Source organism: Lissotriton helveticus, chromosome 2_2 (assembly GCF_964261635.1).
Source record: "Lissotriton helveticus chromosome 2_2, aLisHel1.1, whole genome shotgun sequence".
NCBI classification, from domain to species: domain Eukaryota; kingdom Metazoa; phylum Chordata; class Amphibia; order Caudata; family Salamandridae; genus Lissotriton; species Lissotriton helveticus.
In genome coordinates this window covers 201,478,700-201,498,810 of record NC_136060.1, presented here as the reverse complement: position 1 = coordinate 201,498,810, position 20,111 = coordinate 201,478,700, and the positions used below count along the sequence as shown (strand labels likewise).

The window sequence follows — 20,111 nt, the reverse complement described above, 5'->3', positions numbered from 1 at the left end:
TGTAATAAAGTCAAAATGCAACATAGGGAAAATCCCAAACCAATTTAGAAAAATAGACTCAATGTTAATAAATTATTTCACACCAAAATGACAAAAATACAATAAGTAGAACCAGAGGTGGAAGTTCAGGTCCCCTAGGAGGATGTATTCTGGTGAGGCCAGGGCGTGTGGGCTGATGAAGTCGGTGATGGTTTCGCTGAATTGTGTGCGCAGACCCGGGGGTCTGTAGATGAGCATTCCTCTGAGGGTGGTCTTGGGGTCGGTGTGAATCTGGAAGTGTAGGTGTTCGGTGGTGGAGAGTGCGTCTTCGGCGTTGGTCGTGATGTTGATGGTGTCCCTGTGGATGATGGCGATTCCTCCTCCGGTTATGAACTGCTCAGGGCCTACCGTAGGGGTGACTTATATGTATTAAAGAGGTAGCTTTCGGCCTGGCAAGAGGCTTAGCGTCCCAGGTCAAATTGGCAGTTTAAATTACATACACATGTTCTGCAATAGCAGGCCTGAGACAAGTTTAAAGGGCAACTTAAGTGGGTGGCACAATCAGTGCTGTAGGCCCACTACCAGCATTTAATTTACTGTCCCTGGGCGCTATAGTGCATTTTACCAGGGACTTATAAGTAAATTAAATATGCCAATAGGATATATGCCAATTCTACCATGTGTTAAGGCAAGAGCACACACACTTTATTGCTGATTAGCAGGGGTAAAGTGAACAGAGTCCTAAAGCCAACAAAAACTAATTCTGTAAAAATAGGAGGCGTAAGGTAAAAAGGTTTGGGGAGGGCCTTGCAGAAAAGACCATTTTCAACAATTGAGTTTAATGGCTTTATAAGTCAAGCTCACACTTTCAGTTGCAGAACATACACCGACAGGTGGCCATTTGAGGTATATAAGGGCAAGGGTGATATGGTCACATGTTTTGTGTTGCTTAGCATCTTCATTGCAGTGTGAAAGACAACAGTTAGAGGTTAAGTTCTGTTTCTGGCAAAGCTGGTAAGGCAGGACAAACCATATTCTAACCTCAAAGTTACTATGACCTCTACTGATACTTTCCTATCATGTTGAACAAGTATATGTTTTAACCTTTTAAGCTTTAAGTTGAAATTGTTCAGAAGTAGACCTCTATAGAGGTATGTGTAGGTAAGCAACAGGGTAACCCAGGAATTTTGCAGTGGTGAGTATTTCTGAGTAAGACCAGAATTCCTGATAGTTTCAGGACATTTTTAGGATCAGACTTAGGGATGAGAAAAAGGAATCCAGGATTAAAAACGCTGAATTTCAAGTGTTTCTGCCACATCCATTAACAGGTGCACTGTGTTTCAAGTGTTTCTGCTCCATTCTTTAATGGATGCATTACAGAGATGAATCGATCATGTATATACAATCATGGGAGTTCATTTGATAATACATTTGGATTTTATTAGCATATTAATGAAATGGGACAACTTCTTGAAGCATGTCTCCAATGCCATTGATATAGATATTGAACAGAATGGGTTACAGTACCAATTCACGAGGGGCCCCATACAACATAAGTGCGATGAGGAAAGGATGTGTCTAGTTTGTTGAGAAGTACTGTCACTGTTGACCCATTTCAATATATTTTGATCCTGTTTTGAGAGTGCCTAGGAAAGTTTGGTAATATACAATGTCAATAGACAACATAATAACTAATAGGATAAGAAGACAAGACTGGCCGTCATTAAATATGCAGAGGCTATAATCAGCTACCATTAATGTTGCAATTGTCCTATTCTCACCCTGAAATGTGCCAGGAACATCTTTGCCGTTTATCTTAGAAAGTAATTGTAACCCAGAAATTAACTAATCTCTGTAGGAATAAGTTAGAAGCTACTGTTCCAAACATTATTTCAAGCAATATTATTTTAAAAAGATTCCCCAATAACCAATTAGCTGGAGGCATTCCAATTAACAATGTAACAAATACGTTTTTCAGGAGTGTCAGACGAAAGCTTATCTCGCTTGAAAGAGCTGCTGTAAGAATTAAGATCCATGAAATTATTAGCAAAACTGTATGTTGCAAATGGTATGAACATTTCTAGAAAATGAATTACTAGAATGTTTGAAACTTTCATAGAGCAAATCACAGATTTATCAAAGGTTCTTGTTGGTTTCAGGAAAAGGGGAGTTTCCAAGATAAGTGTTTTGTCCTCGTAATTACTGAGGAATTTGTTGTGATTGCCAAGGGGAAGTCACATTTATTACTCCCTGGCAATAGATGACCTCTCATAAAAATAGGAGTCAATCTGGTCCATTGATTACTTTTTTCACACAACTCCCATAGTTAAAATTTTTAGAAAATTACTTTGGATGAATCAATGGATAGCCAGTCAGTATCAATATTTACTTAAGTTAAACAGTGATAATCATGAAGCATTTGTACATTATTCGCTGAACCTTTGCCAATTAAAGTGTATGAAAGTTGTCTGTGATTGTGGGTTAGTCATCATCAATATTCACTGATTTTAAGCATCTTTATTAGCAAAAATATCAATCTGATATATGCTGGTTTCATTTAAAGTTCTCTGAAGTTCAGGCAAGTCACTATAGATGCATCATTTTAAGTACAATAGTGAAATGTAATAGGGAATTTGTAGAATATTGAAATTACCAAGGCTTGTAAGATGTACTTTTAACTATAAAGGTAGATAGTAACTATAAATAAGGATCGTTTGAACAAACAGCACTGAAATACTTGATCAAACAGCATGATGAAGACAGAAAACTGCACTTTGTTAAGACCTCAGTAGACTTTAAAGATCTATAATATGATGTTTCGCAAATGCACAATGACTAAAATCAACAATATATAGATCAAAAGAATATAGATTTAGATCACTTTGGAAGAATTGTTGGGAGATAAGGAAAGTGGCATCCCTTTAATCAACTAAATGTTTGTTGAAGTTGTCACATGATACCAAAGAGAGGGCAGAATAGGATAGAAATTTACTAAGCTAAAACAAATCAGGTAAATTATTTCAGTAATCAGAATCAATAACTGTTTAGCATCAACATCTGAAGAGTGTATGCTAGTGATGTATCTAATCAAGGGATTTCACTCATGGATACGTGTTTCAGTGTGTCTCAAAAAGACTAAATTACTGCGCTAAATAAATAAATATAACACAAGAACAAATATCGCATCTTATACATTTCTTCAAGTTTTATGAATCTTCCTCTTAAGTATCTTGGCTGTATTTAAAAATATCAAGGTCAATTACATTGACTGACAAATATATTGACACTGGAACATTTTCTGCTAATAATCCATCAAGGTAACCATGTATAATGAGCTACTTACCTTCATAATATCTTGGTAGACCACATGTATATAAGTTCCGATCAATGTTAAACGGATGTATGACATTACAACGCATGCCTTTACAACGCGGTTTTTACAACGCATGCCTTTACAACGCATAGTGCTTTGGGGCGCTGGATAGTGAATTGTTTAATTTACTATTCCAACTCCAGTCCCCGTGGATAGTAGGGAAGGTGGTGCATAGTAAATGAAACCTATTCCCTATCCTAGAGCGCCCCCCAGCGCAATGCGCTGTAATGGTTTGCGTTGTAAAAGTTGCGTCGTAAAGGCACTGCGTGGTAAAAGGTGCGTTGTAAAGGATGTTTCCCATGTTAAACGCTATTATTTCGGTAGAACACAAATATTCTGTAGCCAAATAAATCCACAATGCACAATTTTCCTTATTTTTGTGGTATTATAATTTTTTTTTTAAATGAAGTAATGCAAACTATAAATGAAGTAATGCAAACTATAATGTTTGATTGGTTTGTTTGAGATAGAACAGTAGCTCTTATTCTGCTATGCAGGCTTTTACTACTCAACTGCTGTTTTGAAAACTGGTAGTTTTGATATTTTCAACAATTATTCAAAGCCACTTGTTACCTCTGTTTAAAGTTTCAGAAGAACATGAAAACACTCTTTCCCACTTCGATTTGATGCTTAGTGCCAATTTTTTCTGGAAACATAAGTGTCTGTCTCCAATCATGCCAGACAGAGTTCAAGAAAGCAACACTAGTGGCAGTTGTGAGCTAAACAGATGCATGATACCATAACATAAATTAACATATTAGTAAAATGAAAAGAATTGATGATTTGTTTAGAATATCTTTAAAATATTTGTGAATTTCACTTATCTGAATTGCTGTATGGATACCAGACTCTGTTCCCATGACTAATAATGCCCATCTACTTATGAAGCATGTTGAATATTTAGTCTTCAGCTTTGCAGTTGTGAAACCATTCAACTAAATTCAGATATCCACATGTTATTTATTGTGACTACATTGTTTGTTTTATTATTTTTGTTCTCACATGTTTAGGTAGTACATATGCACATTCACATAATATTAAAAGTTCAAAGAGCAGCATTTAATATATGCTAAAATTTGACAATTAAAAAATGTCTTTCCTTTCAAACAGATTTCTTGCTCAAGAAGATGATGATGGTGAGGAGAAGGTGGCATGCTATATCACAGCACCATCCCATATACTTCAAAAACTGATCTGCAGAATCATCAATGACATGAGCTCTTTGGTTGTATGTGATTCAGAAGAACTGGTCAGCAATATCATTAGTGTTGAACGTCTGGACCCAGCAATGAAGATTTCATTCCCGGTCACCATTGCAATCCCATTCAGTGCACGCTACAGAGGAAGCTATAGAGATATCATGGTGAAGGTGTATGATGATAAATTTCAATCAAGTTACATAACTCCTGTATCTCTGGAGGGATATCATGGAAACCACAAGGTCATCACAGTCACAATTTACTTTAACAAAATATAACCTATTTATCCAATACTCTTACTATTCGATCTCAAAGAAAAGAGTGATTATTTAATTAATTAATTGATTATGTGTTTAGTTTTATATAGCTCAAGCTATACCCACTGGTGTCAGAGTGCCTTTGATGAGAACTGGTCCATCACAAAGGAATTGTGTTTAATTGACTTGAATTAAAATTAGAAATGTATCGGTTACAAAATAATACTCAAGCAAAATCAGTTTATTTCCTATCAAACAGCGCGTGGAATTCAAATCCCTCAGTCTTGTGCACAAGGCAATATATGGTGGTGATGCTGAGGACATTCAAAAACAGTTCCCACCATACATCCCTCCACGCGCTCTTAGATCTGCTAGCCTGGGTCTCATTAAGACTGCAAAGACCATACGGGCAAGATGGGGGGGCAGGGTGATATCACAATGTGCGGCAAAGCTTTGGAACAAACTGCCACTATCCATGAAGCTTTAATCTAACTTGCAGCTCTTCAGGAAGAGCCTGAAAACCTGGCTGTTTACATCTGCATAGGCCTCTGTCAACACAGTTCACTGTTCCTGTCCACACACCCCAGCGCCAAGACGCCACGGCAATCGAGCGCTATATAAGCATATAAACATAAACATAAACATAATGATGAATGGTATGGTTTAAGCTTAGCAGGAGAAGAATGTCTATTTGAAGGTACCTGAAAAAGTTCCATAGTACTCTTCATTTGTTTTTCTGTGATTAAAATATCAAACAGATTCTGTCAGGACAGACATCACATTGCTCAAAAATATTTCAGCTTTTAGGGAAGCAGAAGATTCAGGGCACTGAATAATGGGCAGACAACATTTTCTAGCTATAAAGACAGTGCACCACTGCAGTTCTAGGTTAATTGAATGTATCCACTTGTCACTTAAGTAGTTTCAGTGTTAGTGTGTACCTATGAAATAATTGGGAAGAGTTTGATTTGAGATGCTTTTTAAGTTTTCTTTTTAAAGATAAGAGGTCCTTAAATGGTTTCAACTAAGAATATGTCCTAGGTGTTGGAGAAGTTGCTCTGAAATCCCTATGGTTAAGCTTGAAAGTAGTTTACCTACTCTGAAGCTGGTATTCCTGGTTGGTGTTGCTTCTCTTAGATATTTCAAAGAAGTAAGGTTGCTACATCATCGAAAACCATTTTTGAGTTTTCCTACAGATCAGAACTAGTTATCATATCTGTTCCTTATTGTTAGAACTGGTGGTCTCTAGTTGGCAGAGGTAGGTACCACTGTTCAAATAGGGACCCTTGCTTCTAGTCAGGGTAAGGAGGAAACACTCTTTAGATAACCTCTGCTCCTCCCCTTGGTAGCTTGGCACAAGCAGTCAGGCTTATCCAAAAGCAATGTGTAAAGTATTTGTACCAACACTCACAGTAACCCAATGAAAACACCACAAACTGACTCCACAACAGTTTAGAAAAATAATGGTATTTAATCTAAACTACTCAAGACCAAAACGACAAACATCCAACATAACCAGTTCAAGAATATGGTTGCAAAAGAGTTCTTAAGGTTGCGATAAAATAATCCACAGTTGCGTGAAAAGTTCACAGTTGCGTCACGTTTAGCCAACAGTACCTTTTACATGCAACAAAGTTCCAAAGCAGAAGCTGGACCAGTGGTGATCTCTCTCTCGCAGTTCCTCGATGCGATGGCTTCTGCGATGACACTCGCAGCGACGTGATGCGGTCCGCAAGCAAGCGGTGCGGCGATCTCACCCAGCGAAGACAGGCTCTGCAACGACACTCGCAGCGATGGTAATCTTCCCGCACTGGTCAGCTGCATCCCGCAAATGAAGGATGTGGCAGCTCTGGCAGCAGCAACAGGCGCTGTGATGATCTCGGCCTTCGTAGCGGCGGGGATTTCCTCGCACTGTCGGGGATGCGCTGCGCAAGCGAGCGATGCGACAAAACTTGCAGAAAGTCTTTAAAAGCTTGGTTTCCAGCTCCCCAGCACAGGTACAACTTCCAGAGGTGCCACACATGGGCCACACACTCCAGGAAGGACAGAACTCTCTCAGTAGAGTTCAGGGAAGCTGGGGGTGAAGTCCTTTTGTTCCTGGGACTTCAGAACAGGGAGCCAGCTTTTCTCAGGCCCTTGGAGATTCCTTCAAGACTGGGGACACAGCACAAAGCAAAGTCGTTCCCCTCTCCTTGGCAGCAAAGCAACGGCAGGTCAGTCAAGCAGAGCAACAGCAGGACAGTCTTCCTTCTTCAGTTTCAGCTTTCTCCTTGGCAGAGGTTCCTTCTTGATTCCAGGATGATCTAATTTTCTGTTGTCATGGGTCCTGTACTTATACCCCTAAAAGTCTTTGTTCTCTTTGTGCAAGTGGGCCCTGAGCCCAGTCTGAACCAGTTCTGGGTGTTCCTTTAGCACTTTGTTTTACTGGCTTCTCCTTTCCTTTCAGAGTGAGGGGCAGGGTCGTCAGCCACCCAGCAGGAGGTGGAGCCAGCATTGTGGAAGGCAGGCACCGCCTATTCAGGCCCAGGTGCTATCTCCTCCCACCACTCAAGTTTCAAATGTAGTCATTCAGCCTAGGGCTGACTCAGCCAGCCTCCTGGGGAATCCCCAGCCCCTGTCACTCTCAAACCAGACAGTCAATTCACAAACAGGCCAAGGCACACAGAAAGGTCAGGCAAGAGAACAACAACTTTCTAAAAGTGTTGTTCTCAAACACAGGATTTAAAAACAACCTTTCCTAAAAGATGTGCTATTAAATTCTGAGTTCAGGGATACTAGACTTTTTTGTCCTATCGTGTTCCTATGGGAAGATACGCTGGTAGCCACTGTAGCCAGCATCCCCCATGATAGCCTATGGAGCAAGATAGCCTTGCAGCAGTGAAAAACGAAAATGGCTGTAATTCACTACCAGAGCAGGTCACCTGCACAAGTACATGCTCTACCTTTCACATACACTGCACCCTGCCCAAGGGGGTACCTTGGGCCTTCCATAGGGGTGACCAATGTGCACCGAAAGGGAAGGGTAAAGCCTGGTCAGTGGGGACACTCACCAGGAGGACATGTCAGTTCACAGACTGCACACAGGCACTGCGGTGGCATGTCTGAGACACCATTTTAGGGCTACTCATGTGGGTGGCACACTAGCAGCAATTGTCATCACCAGCCCTGGCACACCCAGTGCACTTTACTAGGGACTTCTTGGTGATACAAATATGCCAATCATGTATATTCAATCATAATAACAATTTACACAGGGAGTACTTACACTCTGACACTGATCAGCAGTGGCAGAGTGTCCAAATAATCTAAACCAGCAAAAATGAAATCCAGCACAGCATCAAAAATACAGGAGGTAGAGGCAAAAAGATAGGGGGCAACTACGCCAAGGATGCCAGGTCTAACACTTATTTTTAGCTGTCTTCTCCAAGAAGGCAGTTCTTCCACGTATTTCTCCCTCTCCAGCCCCTCGGTGGGGGTAAATGTTGACCTATTTTGGACAGTATTAACCTATTTAAAGAAGACGGCACATTGTCCTTGATCATGCTCTTTCATAACATTTGAAGTGTGAGGTCAATGGAGCAATAGATACTGGGGTGACCTAACCACCTGAACTCTAGGGCGGTCAACAAGATATATCACAGCCTCTTGGGAAGAAGTGTAGTGTAGTTCCTATTTTCCCAATAGGCTCTGCGCATTGGAATAGTACCTACAGCAGTAAAGGCCTAGGCCAGACGTTAACTAGGTCTACTACTGTCGATACTAGACTTAATTTTTGGGTTTGCCAGCTAAGCTCAGAGTTCGCTAGAAACTTTCTCGAATGTTCAAGGAAGGATTAACTCCCCTGATTAGACAAGAAGGGATTTAGTTTCTGACAACCATAGAACATGACAACTTTGCTCTCCCCTAATCAAGAGTCAATCTCAAGAGTCGTGTGAGCACAAGGCAATTATTTTACTCAGTCAGTACGTGCATTCTTAGTCTCATCAGAATGTAGAGAAAAGGAAGAGACGGGCGTGTTCAATAAAAGGTGTTATTTATTGATCAGTCTCTTTTCTCGTACAAGAGAAATGGATCGATATTATTGCAATACTTATAGTTAAGTAAAGTGCATACATTAGAAGCAATAGTATAAAATAATACTGTAAAAACATTGATATGGTTTCTGAGCCATATGATGTTTAAAATGATTAAAATATATTTACATACACATATACATTTGACTAAACGTACTCAACTGGTGTTTCTAAATACGCCTACCCCGTGTACCTGACCTAAGTCTAATGCGTGGGCGGGAATAGAAAGTTACAGTTTAAGTTAAGTTTGTTTTTGCCAAGTGAATAACTAAAGAATTCTCTAGGAGGGGTTATTCAGTTCTGTACCTGGAATTTAGGATGAATGAGGAATGGTATCTCTTTCTCTGCTCTCGATATTCCAGGCTGCCTGCGAGGGCTACCCGGAAGCGCCGGTGCTGGGTCTCTCGGCTTGAGATAGCAGCGCGTCTCTCAGCGCGTCAGGAAGGCGGGGCTGCTGCCTGCGGGGTCTGCTTCTGCTCTCGGCTTCGGCAAGTGTGGCTGCTCCGTCTTGTCACCACGCGTGTGTTTTGCATAGGGCAAGATCGGCAATATTTATACCTTAAAGGTGCCGGGATTGACGTAAGGATGGACATAGGTACGTCAATAAAGATGTCATACGACTTGCTCGTTAGCACATTCTTTACTAAAGTTCTCTGTGAAATCAAAACAATGGCCGCACGGATTATCCAGGTTGTCATAGGTTTGATTTGTTATGAGAACGTCGTATGCCTTATCAGGGGCTGGAGGAATATCGCTTGTCTAATTAGATCTCAAGCGTTATGACCTAATCAGATAACACGTTCCTGTGCCGTAGTGTGACTGCGTCAGATAACGGTATCTGCATCATGGGGAATTTCTTGCCTCATGGGCTGACTGTTAGTTAACTAGCTAGGTAGTTTAACCAGAATAGGGTCAGGAATAGGGGGATCGATTCAGAACCTATAGAAATACACGACACCCACTCCACGCTAACTATGGTCATATCTACTAATCTATGCATAGTATAACATAGTACAACATACTATAGAGTATAGTGTATACCTTACCACCCCAAAATACATAAATGCATTTTGAAATTTTCAAATATACTGAAAAATTGCAGTCATATATATTGTATGCACTTAAGCTATGAATTAAATGCAAAAGTAAACACGCATTGTTATGCATTATTGCTTGTTGGTATATGAGAAATACACATGAAATGGCTCTTAATATGGCTATACAGAAAAAAAGTCGAAACCATTTCATCACATAAAATATATTGTGAACATACCAGTGGGCAGCTAAAGTCTATATAAAGTCTATAAAGAATCTAAAAAAATAGAAATCTTAGTTCTCTAGGAATAGTTTCTTACTTTAAGCAGAAGATCAGTGTCCCGGGAAAAAATATATAGAAAAATATTTTAGGGGCTTGCTGAAAAAAGTTGCTGTCCGTGAACTGGATTGTAATTGTTCATGTGACTTTATTATTAAAGTTGAAGGCCGAATTCAGGGAACGCCGCGTGCGAGTTTACTCAAAAGTCTCTATTTCTGTTCCGGAGAGAACATCATATCATTCAGGCTTTCGAAAAAACTGTCAACAGCTTCATGGGAAAGTTCCACTAAGTCGGAAATAGGGGTAACCATGCATTCATGCGCATGATTGTCTCCATTGACATTCTGATTTGCATTGCTGACAGAAGGTCGTACCTGTTCGATGCTGCTTTCATCTCGTACTTCACTACTCTTCAATCGCAGTGGTGAAGATTCCAGGAATGCCGTCATCAGAATTGGCAGCCTTTGAGGGCAGCACAGTGCGTGAACCTTGGTAGGAACCAACAGTGTATCTGCATCCACTGGCGCATCCGATTGTAGCGTCAGACAGGTGTCTAACACGCATTCTTCTCCGCATAGCAGACACCTTAGTACAGGTAAAACACACCTTTGCCACATTGGTCGAAATGATAGAAACCAAGTCATGTTTAGGTCTCTAAGCCGGAAGAGTCCCAGGATTTTTGATATCCGGTCCCGGTATCCAATGGCTAGGATCGTATCTTCCATTGTCGTGAGATTTTGTTCTGTGACATGGGTTGCCATAACGAAAAATAAGGACCAGGAATAGGATTCCTGCAATTAGTCCTAGGATCAGGGGAAGTCCGCCAAAAATCGAATGGACGAAGTCTGGAAAAATACCCAGTATGGCTTTGAATGGTGTTAATGCCATCGAAAATACTGTCTTGAATACCTTTGAGACCCTGTGGTATCAGAAATATTTAAGATTTCGCTCAGGATTTCCGCGAAATGTACGGGGGAATTGGTTGATAATAATGTATGTATCTCTGCAGTCGTCCTTGCGACTTGTAGATCATACGTTTCTTTAGATGACGTGAGCCTTGTAGGCGTCTGAAGAAGCACTGTTTTCATTCTGCTTAAAGTGTCTATTCGAATAGAAGTAATTTTCAGACCGGGCCATGCCCTTGCCTCCCTGTCTGGAAAGGAGCTGGGGAACAAAGAACGTCCACAGCACTTGACCTTCGCCGTCGTAGTGACGAGATAAGGAGTCCCGGGCATAAGACTACAGCATCTGCGGTCTACAATAAGAATGTAACTCCCATTATAGAGTCTTTGAAAGAATGGTTCTATTTCAGTTGCAGGTGCGCCTTGCTGGTGACATGAAAGGTTGTATGAATTCCCTTCACAGGCTCCGTGCAAACTAATACCGTTACACAGAAGCGTGCCGCTCAGTGACATAGCACAATTGTTGCCACTAAGAAACACTTTCTGTCCTTTGTTACTGACACATGCATGTGAATAGGGCAGGTTCCAAGTTGTTTTAAGGTACCCTTTTCCCAATTTCTCGTACATGCCAGCCTGTATATATTTTTGGCAGTATTGAAACCTGAAGGTTGAGATTGGAATATTTATGATTCCGTGTATTATCCATTCACTGACAGGTCGTTCTGACATTGTCATTGGTAATCTTTCTAGTTTTTCAATGCTCAAGATTGTATAATCAGCACCCTTCTGCGCCATACCGATTTGTCTATCAGTAAGGTTAAAGATTTGGAATAGTGACGTTGTGTTGATTAAACGCCAAGGCACGTAGCCTGAACGCAGATTTTGTAACGTCCAGCCAAGCTGTACAATAGAACGCAATTGTGACTGACCATGTTGTAATAATAGTAGGTCTTGCGATAATATATCGATTGCTGAAGACACAATGCTGTCCAATGAAAAAATTCTGGAGGACAGAGTCATTAACCCATTGTCCACTACAGAAAGTGATTTTTCCAAATTAATACGGTCAATTTCCCGTATTCTTTCTGCTGTCTCAATTTGAGTAACCTTCCAGGCCTCATTGTATGCTGCATATACAGAGGCTGCTATGAAACGCTTATGACGCTGTTTGCGTGGTCCCAGTATGAAATCACGCAAGTCAGCACCATCAGTAAGTAAAGTTAGGTGTTGCTTAATTTCAGGCAGTGTGGAAGTTTGTAGCCATTGAAGGCATAATTTGCCCACACTGTAGGTTGTTATTATCCCTGGGTGATGTCTTTGGGGATATCTAGGGTCTGGCCTGGTCATTTTGAAACCCTGTGTTTTATTCAGGAATCTATCTTGACAGTTATTTGTATCTGTGGGCCAGATCAACCATTGTTTCCAATCAGGATGTGTTCTGTTTTGGTTAAGTATATGGTTTATGTCTATTCCTTCATCTGTATCAGAGTTATTGCTAAACATTGTTGGCTTTGGAATAGACAGGTTATTTAAATCTTTGATTTTTGCTAGGCCAAGACAGGTGGTTTGTTGGACGGTGTCATTTAAAAATATCATTTGTTCTGGGATCATGCAGGCTCTAAACAAAGCTTCTAAACCCTGTACTTGCCATTCTTTTGTACCCCAAACACTTTTCAAATCAACATGTTTGTCCCAATAATCAAATCCAAAAGTATTCATTTTTTCAAAGAAAGAATCTGAATATATCAATTTTGTGTTGGTTATCATGGTTTTCATCCCTGTCTTGTTTGACAATTTGTAATAAAATGTTTCAGCATTAGTTATGTTAAAACCTGAAAAATATGAATATTTGTCATATACGGTTCTAGAACTCCCTTTTGGAGGTGTAGCACAATGTTCCCATTGATTATAATTTAAAACATTTCTAGGTTGTGCAGATTTATGCAAGAAATGGTTACCATAGTGGTTATAGCAATACATACTATCATAATTTGTAGAACCCTGCAAATAATCATGTTTTGTAAATTTAGCAGACATTACTAAGTCAGACATCATATTGTTAATACTTTCAAAGTCCCAATCATCAGCAAATGAGTTTGGTTTTGCAAAGTCACTCAAAGAGATCTTGATTTGGTGTGGATATTTCAGGATCTCGACCGGACCATAAATTTCATAGTCAGTGTTGTCCCAGGCTACCCCACCAGGTATTGGAATTGCTGTGAAGTTGGCTGAAGAAAGTTCTGAAGAAAGTTCTCGTTTCTCGACGTGTGAAGATGTGTGTGGTTTGAGGACCAAGTTGATGTTCTGACTTGCTGTGTCCATTTTAGCATATTTTCCCTCAATGAAGCGTCCCAAGGTAAATACCATGATGAGCCAAAGTATGAGGATAAATGCACCAAAACCCACCCAAAATTCAATCCATGGAGAAATCAGATATGTTTCTTTTAGTTGTTTCAAAAGTTCCTTCGCTTTGTCTTTAAAGGATTTTGATGATGGCTGTGTCTTTTGTTCGCTGAAACCGTCAGAGGAATCATCGAAGTTGATGAAGTAACCGGATGCAGTTCTGTCAATTGTTCCAATTGGTTCAGGATTTTTGTTTCTTGCATTTTCACTTGGTACTTCTGTATAGATTGGTGTGTCTCTACTAAATGTCTTTATTTGGGTTTTCAGAGGTCTAAGTTCTATTGCATTGTTGCATAGTCCTTGTTGTTCTTCTGTAGGCGTTTCGAATGTGATGAGCCTCTTTGATAGGACCTCTGTACTGGTAGCAAACCTTGGTGTTCTGCTACTTATTGGGAGTCCACTTGGCCTACTGTTTGTTATCGGCCACATGTTGTGGTTTTACCAGGTCGATGGATACAACTCGGTTCTCCTTTTTTCCAGCAAGTGGCGGTAGTACAACTGATCTTGTCCCGTTGACAGACAAGACAGGAACTGCTTTTCTGTAAGAAGGCCCAAATTCCTTCTTTACCGCGATCTTTTCCCTGACTAGATCCCCGATTTTTGGAATCCAGACAGGTCTTGCTGGGACAGGTGGTGATTCTTCAGTGGTTGTTGGCTGTTGTTTCAACTGTATGTTGCTCAGGTCTTTTCTTGTTTTGTTTAAGTCCTGCAAAATAGCCAAACGGTCTTTGACATCAAAGGTTTTTTCTATTACCACTGAAGTCTGACTATCAAGGTCAGAGATCAACATCCTAGTTCCGAATAATAATTCGTACGGACTGAATCCCTTCAGAGAATTTCTTGGCAAGTTATTTAGACTACGTTGGACACTTATTAGATGTTTGACCCACCCAGCTCCCGAACCTAATATCCTTTCTATTATAGATTGCTTTCTGTCTTGGTTTTTTCTTTACACCATCCCATACCCTCAGGAAGGAAGTGAGAAGATTCCCGCTGGGCTGTGCTCATTTGGCCATTCCTTCCCCCCCCAGGCTGGATTGCCTGAGAAAAAGAAAAATTGGTCGAACGTAGCATGCTCTTAGCGTATATGCCATTTAGACTCGCAAATCTTGTATAACAGTCCGGATGTCAGCCGAGTGCTGTGGATCTACATTATAAGTGGAACTAGCCTGTGTATGTTAATCGCAAGCCATTCTTTTTGCTGGTAATATTATCTGCCTTGATACGACGAGGTATTAAACTGCTTCTCTCCCCACTGCGATCTCTGTTACAGTTTGGGCAGTTTTTTACAAACATGGTGTAGTGCAGGCTCATGCCTGGCCACCAGTACCGTGATTGTAATTCTTCCAGAGAATCTTTTAATTTAAGGTGTCTGTGACTCTCGCCCATGTGTGCGTCTGCGATTAACAAGTTTCTCCTGTCCATGTTTGGAATCACTCTATCCCCCACTCCAGGGATTCGAGCAAAAGGGACGGAGTTTGCATCGATTATGTATGTATAATTGAGTGGATAGTTGATCGGTAACGCTGAGCAGTCGCCTTTTGATGACGTTTTCACCGCCAGCAATGTTTCGCCGTCAATGTATTTTAATGTACGCTTTTTTCGATCTACGGGAGCCGATTTAGTGGCTGCCGCTGCGGCTGTCTCAGCCAATGAATTCCCCACAACGTGAACGCCATCACGTTGATGACTCAGTGAGTGAGTCACGTGAGTCTTTGGTAGTTCTTTCTTCAAAAGAGCTACTTGTTCCCAGAGAAGTCTCTGCTTTATTGGTGCATCTGTGTCATCTTTGTAACCGTTCTGAATCCATGTCTGCAAATCCTTGTTATATGCTTTGACGCAGAAATATGAATCTGACACTATAAGCGTCGGGAATTCGCGATCCGCATTATCTAGCGCCATTTTCAAAGCTAATATTTCAGTTTGTAGTTCTGAATTAGTTTCTACTGAGTGTGATTTTGTTAATAGAGGTCTTAGTTTACCTCCGTGCCACACTTCTTTTGTAATCTCACATGTGGGATTGTATGCATGTTCTCCCCAAACGGAGGGTTGAGCATGTCCGTCTGTATAGATTACACAGGCGTAATGTCTTAGAGGCAGAATGTCGATTGGCAGAGGATACGTTTTTTCATATTTTAGATTTTTTAATTCTTCTAGTTCTTAAAAGACTGTCAACCAGGCAATACTTGATAATTCATATCCTCCGTACTTAATTTTCAGATGGGCAATTCTGGACTTTTTGAAGTTGAATTTGTAACCCTCTGCAGCGAAACCAAGTATTATGGTGTTCACTCTTTTCAAGTGAGTTTCCAAGTCATCATCTGTTAAGTAAATGTCATCGACATAAGATAATGCTTCATCATCATATAGTTGTAGTAATTCTGTTACTCTCGCTGAGAATACCCCCGGGCTATTCTTGTACCCCTGGGCTAACCGACAGAATTGTTTTTGAGTGCCATTTACTGAGAATGCAGTTAAATATCTGCTCTCTGGTGCTATGTTTTGACAAAAGAATCCGTTGGAGATGTCCAAGGTTGTTTTGTATTTTTTGCGCACTATGTTATTCATTAGTGCAGCACTGTGTGAGTTTTGCACTGCAAAAGTTTTGCAACATGTGTTAAGGTGTCGGTAATCCAAAACTAGACGGTACGAATTGTCTGGTTTGGAGACCGGAAACAAAGGATTGTTCATTTGTGAGGTGCAAGTTTCAATCACCCCTTGGTATTCTAGCTGATCTAGTATTTCATTTACTTGTTTTTTAGCTTCTTGCTTAATTGGGTACTGCCTTTGTGCAGTTGGTTGTGATTTTAACTGGACTTTGTGAGGAGGAGAATCCTCATCCCATCCTACATGATTTTTATATAAAGCAGGTGCTAAGGCCACTGCCCACTTTCTAGCAAGTGTGTATTTTTTATGAATCGGTATTTGATTCGAGAAGGCAGGCATAATTACTTCTTCGCCATGAGGGCACTCCCTGACAAACTCCGGTGGCCAGTCTTTCTCAGCTAGAAGGATGTCATAGCCCTTGGATAGGTTATCCCAAAATAGTCCCCTTATTTTCCTAGTCTTATCTCCCTCTATACGTAATGTTATCTCGTATATTTTGTGGGGCTTGCTAACTCTGGTATCTGCAGTTTCCACTTGAAGGTATTCATTCGTGTCCACTGTCTCCAGATGATTCATAAGGACTTTGCGAGCTATGCTCACCTCTGCTGCGCTGTCTAGCATTGTCTGAGCCCACTCTCCGTTTTTCAATTGTGTCCTCAGTATTCTCGGCATTGTTAACTACCTTGATACTGGCTACCTTCTTTTTTGGAAATTGTGATTTCTTTTTCAGTTGAGCAGGTTCCTTGTCTTTGGACTTGGCGTGCTCTTCTGATCGTCCTCTTCTTTCCGATTTCTGCGAGGAATTCTGAAAAGATTGAGAGGGACGTGTATCAATGTCTTGATATCTATCAGGTTTTTTAATATTATCCCTATTTCTAAGGTTATATCTATTCCCAGAGGGTTCACTCTGAGGTGACCTTTGTCTCGGGTTTGGAGATTTCTCTCTTCGCCTAGGAGACCTTCCTCTGGACTGGAATTTCTTTTCTTTAGGATTGGATTGTTTGTTCCCATCCCAGTTCTTTTTTGGTGAATTATTATTATTAAAAAATATTTTTTCTGGACTTGTAGTCAGTTGCGGTTTTACCGGTATTCCACCTAGACTATCTCTGCCTAGTTCTTCATAGGATTTTTCTATGATTCTGGCAATTTCAGCTGGTTGGTCTGCTATATCTGTCTCTTTTAACCTCTGGCGGATCGCCACGTTTGCTGCTTCACCTTTTATGTTGGCTAGTAATATAGCCGAGACCTGCTTGAAGTCTTTCAGTAATTTCATACCAAGAGTTAAAGCAGGTTCTGGACCATATTCATCTTGAATTTGTTTTAGCACATCTGGTATTACCGAAATGGATGGAACACCGTGCGTTTTTGTGTAGATGGAAGCAAAGACTGTACCCCAAGTGTCACAGTCCTCAATGTGTGGTGCGATTCCCATTAGGAGACATATAGTCAGAATCCTGTGTTTTTCTAGCGGGGTGGTGTCAGGAAACACCGCCTCTATTTGGGTGATTTTCTGTGCCAACCAGAATGGTATCTGTTCCCGTTTAGCTGGAACCTTACCTAGGCAGGATTGGATGTTCTGTGGTGTAATTTTATTTGTGTTCCCCTGGTGAGAGGTCAGCTGTGGTAGTTTAATCGCTGGCTGAATTGTAGAAGTCCACATTACATACTGAACTAATTGTCTGTGAATTTTTAGTAGTTGTTTTAGCTGTATTAATAGCTCTGGTGCAGGCATCTCGTCGATGTCTGGATGTGGTGTGTATCCGGCTAAGACCGGCCACGTTGCTCCTGGTCTTCCTAAAGGACCGAGCCTTGTAATGTGATTATTATGTTTTAGGGCGCCATCAAATAAGAGCAAATGCTCTTGGAATTTGAGTGGTACTTCCACCTCCTCGAAAGGAGTGTACGTTTCAGGAGGTTCCTCTACTTTGTAATAGTGGAAGTACTTTGTTACAGCATTTGCTGCTGGAAAATGTATCCATGTATAGTATACCTCTGTCTGCCGATATTCGTGTGCCTCAATTACGAATATGACTGTGCCACCTCTAGGTGTCAGTCCATTTTCTATAAGTTTTAAGGTTATAGATCTCCTTTTAATGACCGGAATGAGTATTATATCCGCGTCTGCTGCTTGCATGGTAGCATCAGCATCTGCTATTTCAGTAGCTAATCTAATTGCCTCTCTTTCTCCATCACTGTCTCCCATTTTACTGACAGGATGGTATTATTTTTATTTGCAGATCAGGTTTCTTTATGGAAACAGAGATTAGATGCACAATATTCTGGAACTGTTTTATCCTTCAACGTTGACTAGACCAAAAACCATACATAGGAGTTCCCTCCTGCGAGGTTTTGGAGGATATAATAACCTTTCACCCACTCCAGACGTCTTTGGAGTATTTGGGAAAAGGGGTCTGAGTGAGAAAGCACGACTGAGTTACTCTAAATGTCTTACGTTAGTTTTATCGCCCTTTCCAAACGCGTTGGGCGCCATGTAGTGTAGTTCCTATTTTCCCAATAGGCCCTGCGCATTGGAATAGTACCTACAGCAGTAAAGGCCTAGGCCAGACGTTAACTAGGTCTACTACTGTCGATACTAGACTTAATTTTTGGGTTTGCCAGCTAAGCTCAGAGTTCGCTAGAAACTTTCTCGAATGTTCAAGGAAGGATTAACTCCCCTGATTAGACAAGAAGGGATTTAGTTTCTGACAACCATAGAACATGACAACTTTGCTCTCCCCTAATCAAGAGTCAATCTCAAGAGTCGTGTGAGCACAAGGCAATTATTTTACTCAGTCAGTACGTGCATTCTTAGTCTCATCAGAATGTAGAGAAAAGGAAGAGACGGGCGTGTTCAATAAAAGGTGTTATTTATTGATCAGTCTCTTTTCTCGTACAAGAGAAATGGATCGATATTATTGCAATACTTATAGTTAAGTAAAGTGCATACATTAGAAGCAATAGTATAAAATAATACTGTAAAAACATTGATATGGTTTCTGAGCCATATGATGTTTAAAATGATTAAAATATATTTACATACACATATACATTTGACTAAACGTACTCAACTGGTGTTTCTAAATACGCCTACCCCGTGTACCTGACCTAAGTCTAATGCGTGGGCGGGAATAGAAAGTTACAGTTTAAGTTAAGTTTGTTTTTGCCAAGTGAATAACTAAAGAATTCTCTAGGAGGGGTTATTCAGTTCTGTACCTGGAATTTAGGATGAATGAGGAATGGTATCTCTTTCTCTGCTCTCGATATTCCAGGCTGCCTGCGAGGGCTACCCGGAAGCGCCGGTGCTGGGTCTCTCGGCTTGAGATAGCAGCGCGTCTCTCAGCGCGTCAGGAAGGCGGGGCTGCTGCCTGCGGGGTCTGCTTCTGCTCTCGGCTTCGGCAAGTGTGGCTGCTCCGTCTTGTCACCACGCGTGTGTTTTGCATAGGGCAAGATCGGCAATATTTATACCTTAAAGGTGCCGGGATTGACGTAAGGATGGACATAGGTACGTCAATAAAGATGTCATACGACTTGCTCGTTAGCACATTCTTTACTAAAGTTCTCTGTGAAATCAAAACAATGGCCGCACGGATTATCCAGGTTGTCATAGGTTTGATTTGTTATGAGAACGTCGTATGCCTTATCAGGGGCTGGAGGAATATCGCTTGTCTAATTAGATCTCAAGCGTTATGACCTAATCAGATAACACGTTCCTGTGCCGTAGTGTGACTGCGTCAGATAACGGTATCTGCATCATGGGGAATTTCTTGCCTCATGGGCTGACTGTTAGTTAACTAGCTAGGTAGTTTAACCAGAATAGGGTCAGGAATAGGGGGATCGATTCAGAACCTATAGAAATACACGACAGAAGTGTGCCTCTAAAATATATATGTTTGCCATTATACAGCAATTTCTGTAGACCTTTATCCATTACTATGAGCAATGAGGAGAGGCGCCTTGACCCTCATATTCATTACTTTTGGTTCTGTGTTCTGTATATAAATTA

General features: G+C 40.8%; 1 protein-coding gene across 1 annotated transcript in view; it reads left to right on the top strand.

The window, feature by feature from the left end:
- Positions 1-20,111, top strand: part of DTHD1 (death domain containing 1) — a 405,256-nt gene that overhangs the window by 131,384 nt on the left and 253,761 nt on the right. Inside the window, exon 3 of the mRNA XM_078678971.1 lies at positions 4,463-4,793. Coding sequence (XP_078535097.1) covers positions 4,463-4,793 — 331 coding nt within the window. The remainder of the gene's footprint in view (positions 1-4,462; positions 4,794-20,111) is intronic.